Source organism: Carcharodon carcharias, chromosome 18, assembly GCF_017639515.1.
Source record: "Carcharodon carcharias isolate sCarCar2 chromosome 18, sCarCar2.pri, whole genome shotgun sequence".
Classification (NCBI taxonomy): domain Eukaryota; kingdom Metazoa; phylum Chordata; class Chondrichthyes; order Lamniformes; family Lamnidae; genus Carcharodon; species Carcharodon carcharias.
Genome location: NC_054484.1, coordinates 30,371,652 through 30,384,262, shown reverse-complemented (window position 1 = coordinate 30,384,262; position 12,611 = coordinate 30,371,652). Strand labels below are relative to the sequence as shown.

Below are 12,611 nucleotides of genomic sequence, written 5' to 3'. Positions count from 1 at the left end.
TGTTGTTGACATCTTTTGATATTCTGCTTCTATCACTGCTTGTTTGTCGCTACAACCACACCAACCCCCTCCACCTCTCTGTCTCTCTATCTCTCCGCCCCCCACACACACACCTTAAACCAGCTTATATTTCAGCTCTTTCCTGGACTCGAACTCAAGTTCTGTCGAAGGGTCATGAGGACTCGAAACGTCAACTCTTTTCTTCTCCGCCGATGCTGCCAGACCTGCTGAGTTTTTCCAGGTAATTCTGTTTTTGTTTTGGATTTCCAGCATCCGCAGTTTTTTTGTTTTTATCTAGTGTGGATAGAAGATTGGCTAACTAACAGGAAGAGAATCAGGATAAATCAGTCATTAGAACCATAGAAAAGTTACAGCACAGAAGGAAGCCATTCAGCCCACCTTGTCTATGCCAGCCTGAGGACACCCAGGTGCCCTTTCTAATCCCACCTTCCTGCACTCGGCCCATAGTCCTGCAGCTTACAGCACTTAAGGTGCAGATCCAGGTACTTTTTAAGAGTTTAGAGTTTCTGCCTCTACCACCAACTTGGGCAGCGAATTCCAGACACCCACTACCCTCTGCATAAAAAGGTTCTTCCTCATGTCCCCCTACACCTTCTGCCACTTAACTTGAATCTATGTTCCCTGGTTCTAGAATTCTCCACCAAGGGAAACAATTTTATCCAGTCCACTCTATCTGTTATCTCAATTTTATACACCTCAATCAAGTCACCTCTCAGCCTTCTTTGTTCTAAGGAAAATAACCCCAACCTATCCAATCTCTCCTCATAGCTACACTTTTCTAACCCTGGCAACACTCTTGTAAACCTCCTCTGCACTCTCTCCAGAGCTATTATATCCTTCCTGTAATGTGGTGACCAGAACTGCACACAATGCTCCAGTTGTGGCCTCACCAGTGTTTTATACAATTCCAACATTATATCCTTACTTTTATATTTTATACCTCTGCCAGTGAAGGAGAGCATTCCATATGCCTTCTTTACAACCTTATCTACTTGATCTGCTGCCTTCAGGGACCTGTGTACTTGTACTCCAAGATCTCTCACTTCATCTATCCCTCTTAGTAGATTCCCATTTATTTTGTAATCCCTGTAACTGTTTGACCTCCCTAAATGTATGAACTCACATTTCTCTATGTTAAAATCCATCTGCCACTTTACCGCCCATTCCACCAACCCATCTATATCGTTTGGAGATTATGGCTATCCTCTACACTATCCACTACTCTGCCAATCTTTGTGTCATCTGCAAATTTCCCAATCGTGTCCCCCACTTTCACGTCCAAATTGTTAATATATAACACAAACAGCAAGGGTCCCAACAACAAGCCCTGTGGAACACCACTTGAGACAACTTTCCATTTGCAAGGGCATCCATCAACCATTACCCTTTGTTTCCTGTTACAAAGCCAACCTTTTATCCAGTTTGCCACATTACCCTGAATCCCATGGGCTTTTACTTTCCTGACCAATCTGCCATGTGGGACCTTGTCAAATGCCTTGCTAAAATCCATGAACACAACATCCACTACATTACCTTCATCAACCCTTCTTGTCACTTCCTCAAAGAATTCAATCAAATTTGTGAGGCAAGACCTTCCTTTAACAAATCTATGCTGACCATCCCTGAATAGTCTATGTCTTTCCACATGACAGTTAATCCTCTCTCTCAGGATTGATCCTACTAATTTGCTCACCACCGATATAAGACTAACTGGCCTATAATTGTTTGGCATTTCCTTTGATCCCTTTTTAAACAACGGAACTACGTTTGTATTTCTCCAGTCCTCCAGTACCTCCCTGTATCTAGTGAAGATTGGAAAATCATCCTCAGAGCATCTGCTATCTCCTCCCTGACTGCCTTCAGCAGCCTCAGAAACAATCCACCTGGCCCTGGTGACTTATCAACTTTCAAGGATTTCAACCCTTTGAGTACTTCCTCTCTCTTTATGACTATCCTGTCCAATATCTGAGTGTTCCTCCTGGGCTATTATATCTACATGCTCCCTTTCACAGAGACAAAATATTCATTCAAAACCCTTCCCACAGCCCCTGTATCTACACACAAGTTTCCATCTTCATCTCTGATAGGTCCCACTTTTTCCTTAACTAAACTTTTAGCATTAATGTATTGGTAAAACATCTTTGGGTTATCTTTAACTTTACTTGCTAATCTTTTTTTATGCCCTGTCTTTGATTTCCTTATTGACTTCGTCCCTGCACTTCCTATATTTGTTTAGGCTATCTGCAGTGCTTAGTCCTTTGTGCCTATCGTGTGCTTTATTTTTCTGTTTGACCTTCCCCTGTATTCCTCTAGACAACCAGGGAGGTCTAGATTTGACAAACTATCACCAGTGGAATGCCACTGGGATTAATGCAAGGGCTGGCTTAGTCAGAAGTCTGGCCAAAAGCGAGTTTGCAAAAGCAAGGGTAACCTACCTAGGTCATATTGTAGGATAAGGGCAGGTGTTGTCAAGAAAAGCAAAAATGAACGCTGTAATAGAATTCCTAAAACCAGTGAGAAATTATGAGGTTTTAGGGAATGTGTGGGCTTTAAGGAAGTTTGTACTTAATTTCAGCACAATTGCTGTACCTCTAACCAATTTGTTAAGAAAATAGACAAAAGTGGTACAGTCGGCAGAATGCCGAGCAGCCTTTGAAAAACAGAAGGCAATCTTAATAAATGAACCAGTGTTGGCTGCCCCTGACTTTACCAAACCTTTTAAAATTGCGATTGACGTTCGTGATTTGGGGCTAGGTGCAGTTCGATGACAATGATAAATTAGGGGTAGAGAAGCCGGTGGGGTACTTTTCCAAGAAACTAAATCAATATTGGAAGAAGTACTCTAGTAGAAAAAGAAACTCTAGGCATTCTTGTCTCTTCAACACTTTGAAGTTTATGTCTGACATAACAAAGAAACACTAATCTACACTGACCATAATCCACTGGCATTCATAGAGAAGCTTAAAATTCAACAGGTGAGACTGTTTAGATGGGAAGTCTATTGTTTCAACCATTCAATGTAAAGATTGTTCACATTGCCAGTAAAGATAATGTGATCATGGATGCATTGTCCTTGGTGTAAATTACTGAAATAAGTTTAAGGGGGAAGGATGGATGAATGAATGTAAGTCTCGTGTTTTGTTGTTTATGTGTCACTTACCTTAAGATGAAACACATTTTAAATGGTGTTTCATCTTTTTTAAGGATGGAGGCATTTAAAGAACCTATCTTTATTTTCCTTGGACTGTGGCTTTAAAAACTACCATGGCTGCAGTTGACTGCAGTTCACTGGAATAGGATGGAAAATGTCTACAATGTTGCTATCCTGGAACAGAGTGTGCCATAAAAGAACAGGATGGTGCCAGAAAGGAGCCCTGGACTAAGGGGAACTGTCTGACAACAGCATTTTAATCAGCATCTGACCAGCAGGCCAGGGTTTTGTGTGGTAACAGTGCGGGCTGTACAGCTCTTACCCTGCACAGAGGGAAGGCCTAAAACCTCTTTCTCCTGTTTTTGTAAGATTCCAATAATTCTCCCATAGTAGCTAGCTGGCTATTCCTCACATTTCTGCTTTCTCTGAAAACCCCTATCAAGAGGAAAAGGGGAAAATCACCAGTAGAGACATTGAAAAGAAGGTTTACAAACCAGTGAATTGGACTTAAACTGCTGGGAAAACCACCTTGTGTCATCAGCAACAAACTGCAAGGAATTTGGAGGACATCAATCAAAACCAACCCATCTAATCCTGTACTCCAGATTGGTGCTATTGAACTATTTTATCTCACCCTTAAAATCCATGTTTTGTGTGTTTTATGTGTGTGTATTTGTGTAGGGGTTTAAGGAGGGATCGAATTTAAGTTATAGAGTTAGAAGTTAACAGTTCATATTTCTTTTACCACCATTTAAAGACAATTTGTTGAATAAACTGTTCTTTATTTATTAAGTTTACAAACCTGGTGCTCGTATTGTTAACCTAAATTAAAGAGTTAGGAAGATTTGGGGCAATCTGGTGGTTTGGGCAAAACTTTCACATTTTTCGCAGCTCAGCAAACAGTGGGGGCTTCATATTACAACACACTATCCCCAGTGAGTCGTGACAGATTGGCAAAAGTACCTTGGAAGATGAGTTCATAGTGATTTCGGAATAGTTTCTTAGAGCAGCACATTCTAGAGCCAAACAGAGAGCAAACTATTCTAGACAGGGTAATGTGCAATGAGACAGAATTAATTAATGATCTCTTGGTAAAAGAGCCCCCATGTAGCAGTGATCATAACATGATTGAGTTTCCCATTCAGTTTGAGGGAGAGAAGAGTGGGTCTAAGACTAGTGTTTTAAACTTAAATAAAAGCAATTATAAGGGTATGACGACAAGAGCTGGATAAAGTGAACTGGGAAATTAGGTTAAGATGCAAGTCAGTAGAGATACAGTGCAGATGTTTAAGGAGATATTTCTTAAATATTCAGCAAAGATACATTCCAGTGAGAATGAAAGACCCTGGGAAAAGAATGCATCATTTGTGGCTAACTAAAGAAGTTAAAGATAGTATCAAATTGAAAGTAAAAGCATAACATTCAAAGTAGATTAGTGGGTCAGAAGATTGGAAATATAAAACCAGCAAAGAATGACTAAAAATAATTGAGGAGGGAGAAATTAGAGAATGAGATAAAGCTAGCTAGAAATTTAAAAACAGATAGTAAAAGAGTTTCTACAGGTACAGTATTTAAAAAGGAAAAGTATAACTAAAATGAGCAATGGTCCTCTAGATAGCGAGTCTGGGGAATTAATAATGGGAAATAAAGAAATGGCGGATGCATCGAACAGTTATTTTGTGTCCCTACACTGTGGGAAGACAAATACATTCCAGAAATAATTGTAAATCAAGAACAGAAAGGGAGGGAGGAAATTAAAACAATTACAATCACTGGGGAAAGGATACCAGGAAAGTTATTAGAAGTAAAGGCTCTCAACTTCCTGGGTTCTAATGGACTTCACCCTGGGGTCTTAAAAGAAGTGGTTGCTGAGATAGTGAATGCATTGGTTTTAATTTTCCAAAATTCCCTAGATTGTGGAAAGGTCCCATCAGATTGGAAAACAGTGAACGTAACTCCTCTATTCAAGAAAGGAGGGAGACAGAAAGCAGGAATCTACAGGCCAGTTAACTTAACATCTGTCGTGGGAAAATGTTGGAATCTATTATTAAGGAGGCTAAAGCAGGGCACTTAGAAATTCTTAATGCAATCAGAGTCGACATGGTTTTGTGGAAGGGAAATAGTGTTTGACTAATTTATTAGAGTTCTTTGAGGAAGTAACAAGCAACGTGGATAAAGGGGAAACCTGTAGATGTGTGGTGTATTTGGATTTCCAAAAGGCATTTGACAAGGTGCCACATCAAAGATTACTGCACAAAATAAGAGCTCATGGGTGTAGGGGTAACATAGTAGCGTGAATAGAGGATTGGTTAGCAGAGAATAGGCACAAATGGGTCATTTTCCAGCTGGCAATATGTGGAGTGCCACAGGGATCAGTGCTGGGGCCTCAGCTATTTTCATGCAAATCATTGTTATAGATTGTAAGGACAATCTATGGTTGCTAAATTTGCTGATGACACAAATATAGATATGAAAATTGTTAAGAGGACATAAGGAGTCCACAAAGGGACATCGATTGGTTAGGCGAGTGGGCAAAAAGTTGGCAGATGGAGTATAATGTGGGAAAATGTGAACTTTCCCACTTTGGCAGAAGAATTGAAAAGCAGCTTATTTTTTTTAAACCGAGAGAAATTGCAGAATTCTGAGCATGAAAGGATTGTCTTATGAGGAAAGGTTGGACCTGTATCCATTGGACTTTAGAAAGATGAGAAGTAATCTTACTGAAACATACAAGATCCTGAGGGAACTTGACAAGGTGGATGCTAAAGGATGTTTCCCCATGGGAGAGATTAGAACTAGGGGACACAGTTTAAAAATAAGGAGTCTCATTTAAAACAGATGAGAATTTTCTTTCTCAGAGGGTTGTTAGTCTGGAATTCTCTTCCTCAGAGCACAAAGGAGGCGTGGTCTTTGTTTTTTTTTAGGCTGGGTTAGAGATTACTGACTGACAAGGGAGTGAAAAGGTATGGAGAGTAGACAGCAAAATAGAGGCCACAATCAGATCAGCCATGATCTTATCAAGTGGTGGAGCAGGCTTGAGGGGCCGAAGGGTTTACTCCTGCTCTTAGTTCGTATGTTTGTAGGTTGGCCCTATACATTGGAGTTAGAACAGTGAAAGGTGACCTTATCAAAACAATAAGATTATGAGGGGGCTCAGTGGGGTATATGCTGAGAGGATGTTTCCTCTCTGGGGGAATCTAGAACTAGGGTGGTACCATTTAAAAATAAAAGGTCTCCCATTTAAGACTAAGTTGGAGAAAGTTATTCTCTGAGGGCTGCAAGTCTTTGGAATTCTCTTCCCCTCAGAATAGTAGAGGCTAGATCATTGAATTAGCTATATCTTTGGGCAACATGGGAGTCAAGTGTTACAGGGGGCAGACAGGAGAGTGGAGTTATGGCCACAATCAGATCAGCCATGATCTTATTGAATGGCAGAGCAGGCTCCAGGGGCCAAATGGTCTACTCTTGTTTCTTATGATCTTATGTCAGCTTCTAATTTTGTGGAAAGGTAGATCCAAAACCTGCTGACTCTGTCTCCCACAAAGCAATGAGACAAGTTTATCCACTGTCATCCATTCTATTCTTAGTCTAACCAAGACTGTCCCTTTACTATATCAGGGAACATGGAGACAAAGAATTATAAAGAATCCTTTTGCAGAAAGAATGTTCATCAATCTCTCGGGATCAAGTGCAATCTTTATAATCTTGATCATTGCGTTAAGCTGCAGGATATGGTGGTGGGTGTCAAGTGCAGCACTGTGTAATTTCAAGAATCCAAAAGGGGATTGCTGTACTGTTTAACAGATAAGATACAAAGGCATTCAGCATCTACATGGCCTGATGGGTGTTAACTATTGCTTGGATATAATCCTTTGGAATTGTGCTCTGGAGTGGTGAAATGTATTTTACCTTTTAGCTTCCTTTAATAACAAAGTTAGAATGCAGGTTAAGCTGTTGCAGGTAAAATATGTATCTAAACAGTATGTTTCAGAACTCCAGGCATTCAATGGAAAAGTTTTGTTCACTGAGTTTCACATCCAGGACCCAAGCTATGCCAAAGCTGTATAATGAGAAAGGGAAACTGTTGCAGAGAGAGGGGTTTCCAGATTACACTGACTGGTCATTACATACCCAAGTTCCAACCTTGTGCATAAGTCCAGCCCATGGTAGGTGTATCTTTCTGTCAAAGTCCCACATTGGTACCTTAATTAATCTGTTCATTGCAAAGTATGGTATAGTATTGGACATCACAGAATCTCAGTGCAGAAAAGGCCCTTCAGCCCATCGAGTCCGCACAGACACGTGAGAAACACCTACCTAACCCCATTTACCAGCACATCTCAAACTTTAAAAAAAATATTGCAGCTTCTGAACATACTTATTGCTCAATCCTAGTTGTTTTGAGAAAGTGATGGCCTTTCTTAAATAATTGTTACAAACAAGTACCTTGCACCTGTGACTTTCTATCTAGAGGTAGTTTTTGTATGGAGCAGTGCTCCAAGAGGGTGGGTCAGGACCATTTCTTGGTCCTGACCTTGCACTTGCTGGCAATGCACACTGGTGCAATCTTTCAGGAGGCAACCTCCTAATTGCACCCCCTTGCAGAACATTGTCCAATTAAGGATGGCAGCCCCACTGGCAGAAGTGGGTAGAGCTCCTGTAGAAGGGAACTGCAAGGGTGCCCTCGGAAGACACCTTAATTTTGTTTGAATAAACTGGCCACAGTTGCCACTTTGGCGGGGAATCTTTCCACAGAATGGCCTGTGGTTACAGCTGAGGCTTCCATTCATTAGGCTTCCATTTTGAGGGATTGCAGACAGTGTGGAAGGCCTTGTGGGCTGACCTCATACAGTATCCTCAATCTGCCCACAATTGGGTCGCTGCAGCCTAACCGCTGATGCTCTCCATTCCTACCTTCCTCCCAGTCCTGCATTCAAGCCAACTCTGAGAAGCTTCCAGTCAGAGAGTCTGTGTATCTAATATGTAACACATCACAAGCTACATGCCTGCAATTTCTCAACCTGCTCTTTGGGCTCACTCATCCACATAAATATTCAGCTTAGATGCTTTGTTGTCCTTAAAGGAAAGAATACTTCTATGCTATGAAAATACATTTATAGGACACAGCTATGTTTATTGAATTAAGATACAACTCAGACATCACAGGATATGTACAATTTATTATGCACACATTAGTCTCAATACTGCAGTCTTCAGGAAAAGATTAAGACATGTTGTCCGCTGAGCATAATATACCAAGCTTAATTTATATGATTATAGATACACATTGATAAACATTTTAAAAGATCAGGAAACAGCCAAATTACCACAGTGACACGTTGCAGTTAGAACTTGTTATACATTGTTTGAGGTGTTGCAAATTACATATTTGTTGCAGTCCTTCGTAAGCCACAGAAGTCAGCGGAAAGCTCAACAGTTACAAACTGGAAATGTGAACACCAGCAATGCCTTATTTCGATTGAACATACCACATTGAACATTTTAAAACTGGATACTAAAATGAAGAGTTATACACTTACACACCATTTACATGTATAAGTGTATTTGTTGAAATGTGACAGGAAAGTAATTTTTAAACAGTGATTTCCCATTGCACTACAGGCAAAAAGAACAGCAGCAAAAGCATTATAATAATGCCTTTTTTGGATATCAGTAGTGAGAATTTAGCCAATGCACTAACTACAGCAAGGCTGCAAGATGTTGTTTTACTGTTTCAGCATTTTTGATCACATTTTCCATTCGATGAAAGGACCAATCCATTTTCATATATTAATGCAGTTCAGAAATATTTAGCTGGCTCAATAAAAGACTAACAGAGGATAGTTTTGAAATGGACCAAAAGAAATACCTACCTGTTCTCTGATCTGCATTTTCAATAGATTGCTTGGTTAATGGTAATTTGACATTATTTACTGCATCTGAACATAAACATGTGCAGTGACCAACAGTTCAATGCATTAACACAATTGCAGCAAAAGCCTTACAAATGAGCATTCACATTATGTCAAACCGACAGAAGAATTTGTCCAAAAATTAAAATGTCAGATGTCCAGGCTTTGGTAATATTTGGTGGGCAATTTGGAACATTTACTGTTTTCTATTGATAAAGGAGATTCTGGTCTCTTATTTGGTAGACTCGCTCCATAACTGCTGTTATGACCTTGGTTTATATAGACACATGCATAATTTATGAAATAGATTTTTCTATAAATCAAACTGACCAACTGCTAATCACCAGCAGGTATGAATACATTATAGAAATGATAATATATTATATATAAAATAAAATTAGTTTGTAGATAGGACCTTTGTTGGCAGGGGGGGTGCGCTAAGTGTGCTTGTTAACATGAAGGATGCTGGTGCTGGGAATGGAACATGGCTTCATTTATGATAACTAGAGTTAGCAAATTAGAGGCATTATTACACAGTAGCCTCCTCCTAGACCAGAGAAAAATGGTGGATAACTGTAGGTAAGCTTTTATTTTCTTGAATGAAAGCTTAAGTTTTAGGAAGTGATATAATTAACTTTAGGTGAGGATAAAGTTTGATGCTGGGGGATGCACAAAGTTAATGCAACTAGGTTAATAAGTGAAAACTAATGTAATGTACATTTTAATCACAGCATCGACTGACCAATTGGCAGTTAGCATCCTATTAACCAGATCCATCTGCCAATGAATGAGGTTAAATTATTAACCAGCAATCTTCGAGAAAGAATTTTTTTGGGTAAAGGTAAAATGCAGGGAATAGTTTTTGTGCTCATTAAGACAGGGGACATTAACACTTAGGAATAAAATATTATGTTTCAGGGATGCAATGTCAGGATCAAGACTGCCCACCTTCCAAATCAAGTGTAGCACAGTTTAGGTGCTCCCTCTATTTTGCCTTCAAGAATGTGCCATGTGCCTTGGTCAACTCAGAAAAGCCCAACTTCATTTGCACAATTCCTCTCTCAGCCATTCCCCAGCGAAGATGTTAATTTTATAACTATTATTGTGTTGTACTATGCCTTATAGGAATTGGGTAGATATTACCCAAATTTATTTCTGTAAAGACTCTTATAGTCAGAGTGAATACACATCCATTCCATCAACGGAACTCAGGCCATAGTCCTCAAATGACTGAGCACTATCACAGAGATGCATTCCATAGTGGTCATTAGACTTACTGGGCCTGACAACAATGAATACAACCCAGTTCGCTCCAATAGTGCTGCTGTATGCCCACAACCACCAAAGTGAAACTCTGATTTCATTAGAAGAGTGTACCAGTTTGGTGATGGTCAAACATTTGTACAATCATTAACTGAGTAGTTTCATTCTCACTGAACAACATGGGTAATATCTGTCCATTCAGACAAAATCAGTTCCCAAACCTAAAAGGAGCAGTGTGTCAAGGTAAACAAGAAAAAAAATGTACTTCACATGCTGGATGGCTACATGCACTAGTAAGTTTTACCAAAATCCTAGGCCAACCTTGGATTTTATTTAAATGAATTAAAATGCTCGGAAGTTTTGTTATAAGAATACAGAATTGGATAATCTGAACCAACATGTTACAAAGGATGAAAATTAGGTAAATGCGCTGAGAACAACTAGACCAACACCAAAAGTTTAACAAGGGTTAGTTAAATTGCAACTTATAGCAAGTCAGATTTGAACCAAGATTTCTTGGACGGGTTCAGAGAACAGTGTTGCTTTAGCCAGCGTAATTTCACATTTTCAATAAAAACACAGGCATGTAATCCATATCATTACCATTTTTCCTTGCGCATAATTTTAACTGCATCTTGCAAGAGCTCAATTCCCAAAAGACCATTGACTATTTGATATCACATCCAGGATATGGTAGATTTTGAATGTGCACCCTTAATAAAATACTGTAAATAATTTGCTGACCATACAAAATCATACCAATGTTGAACTTCTTGTACAAGAGATGCCAAGTGTTTGACATTTTAAACACAACATATTGCACATGTAAAGCCCCGACAAAGAATTCAAATTACAAGTATTTTTTTAAATTAGCCTTCACACCTTGTTGGAACACATTTCATCTTTTGGTGAAGTTCTGTTTTGATAAAGAAGCAGGTGCCTCTGAGTTGAATGGCAAAATCGGGATGCTGACATTTGTTCTCAAAGGTACAGGAGGTGGCACTCTTTGAGCTGGTACATGTACTGAAGCACCAGTTGCTGTGTCACTTGTATTCCAGTCATTACCAACCCCAAAATCTGTACTTGGAAAGAGTTTGTGTGTGTTCTGCAATGACAAATTGCTAACATTGTCATTCCAAGGGTCCTGGTTGTCAATTTGTTTTGCACCTGTTGACAGAGTTCCTTTTAGACTAAAATCATTATCCTCAAAGGTCACCCACCCACTGGTTTGCATTTTGTCACTTGCAGCAGGTTTGCTTTGAAATATACTGTTGCCTACAAATGGATTTGATGAAAAAGCAGCTTCGCCAATTCCAGCTCCAGCAGTCAGTGAGTTAGTGGAAAAGGCAGGATAACTGCTGCTGGTTTGCACAGATAGTTGTGATGCAACAGCAGGCCTTTGAGCAGGGTTTTGAACATCAGTCCTAAAAGGATTATAACCAGTTTTTCGAGTAAAAGGGTTTGTGTTGGAGGCATTGCCATCAGACAGGAAATTCAAAGGACTAGGAGAGACTTGGAAGCTCTCCTGTGATTTACTTCGGGGAGGAATGGGAGGTACAAATGGCATGCAATTAGTTTGTGCTGATACGAAGGGCTGAATAGATTGTTGCTGGCACAAATTAGGAGATGTACGGGCATACGCTGGCTGCAACTTAGTGTTTCCACTTGATAACTGGGTCTTTGTCCAAGGGTCAGCAAGCCGGTCAAGTGAAAGATCAGCAAAAGGGTCAATGTCAGATGGTCCTCCATTGTTAAATCCATTAACATTGGCTATCAGCTGTGGAAAAAAAGAACAAAAGTGTTACACAAGAGAAAGAAGAGAGCTACTTGTTCCACCTTTCCCATCTGTCCTTTTAAATGCTGCGTTCCCTGCCACCCAGCAAAGTACAACTGTTAAGTTTCTCAGAGCTATCTTCACTTTTCTTCCTCAATCTTGGCACTGAGCAAGTTTTCCTTTCATCACATCATCTCTCTTATGCCCTCATGTCTAACCATAATTTCTCCACACCACTGCACCCCCATAAAAATTCACCTACCCATATTCACAGTAACAAACTCAAGCTTGCAATCTCAAATAATCCCTCCAGAGATAAGGCAATCTTATCACTTGGTTGATTCTCACCCTTCCTAATCCACTTCCTTCCAGATTCAGACACAAGGAACTTTTCCCCCAGATCACTGTCTCACTGGCACAACAGATCCAGAGGTGGCGGCACAATGGTATACAGTCAAGAGGCAGTTGCTCTGGGAGTCTGCAACATCGA

At 39.9% G+C, this 12,611-nt stretch overlaps 1 protein-coding gene and 1 long non-coding RNA gene across 8 annotated transcripts in view; one reads left to right on the top strand and one right to left on the bottom strand.

The window, feature by feature from the left end:
* LOC121290513 overlaps positions 1-12,611 on the top strand; it is a 47,919-nt gene that overhangs the window by 6,211 nt on the left and 29,097 nt on the right. The gene's annotated exons all lie outside the window — the stretch shown is intronic.
* synj1 (synaptojanin 1) overlaps positions 8,333-12,611 on the bottom strand; it is a 113,544-nt gene continuing 109,265 nt past the window's right edge. For 4 of the 6 annotated variants that reach the window (XM_041210957.1, XM_041210956.1, XM_041210959.1 and 1 more), the window contains one exon: positions 8,333-12,124. In XM_041210957.1, the coding sequence (XP_041066891.1) occupies positions 11,246-12,124 (879 nt within the window). In that variant the 3' untranslated portion in view covers positions 8,333-11,245. The remainder of the gene's footprint in view (positions 12,125-12,611) is intronic. The other 2 variants (XM_041210961.1, XM_041210962.1) reach the window with 1 other exon arrangement.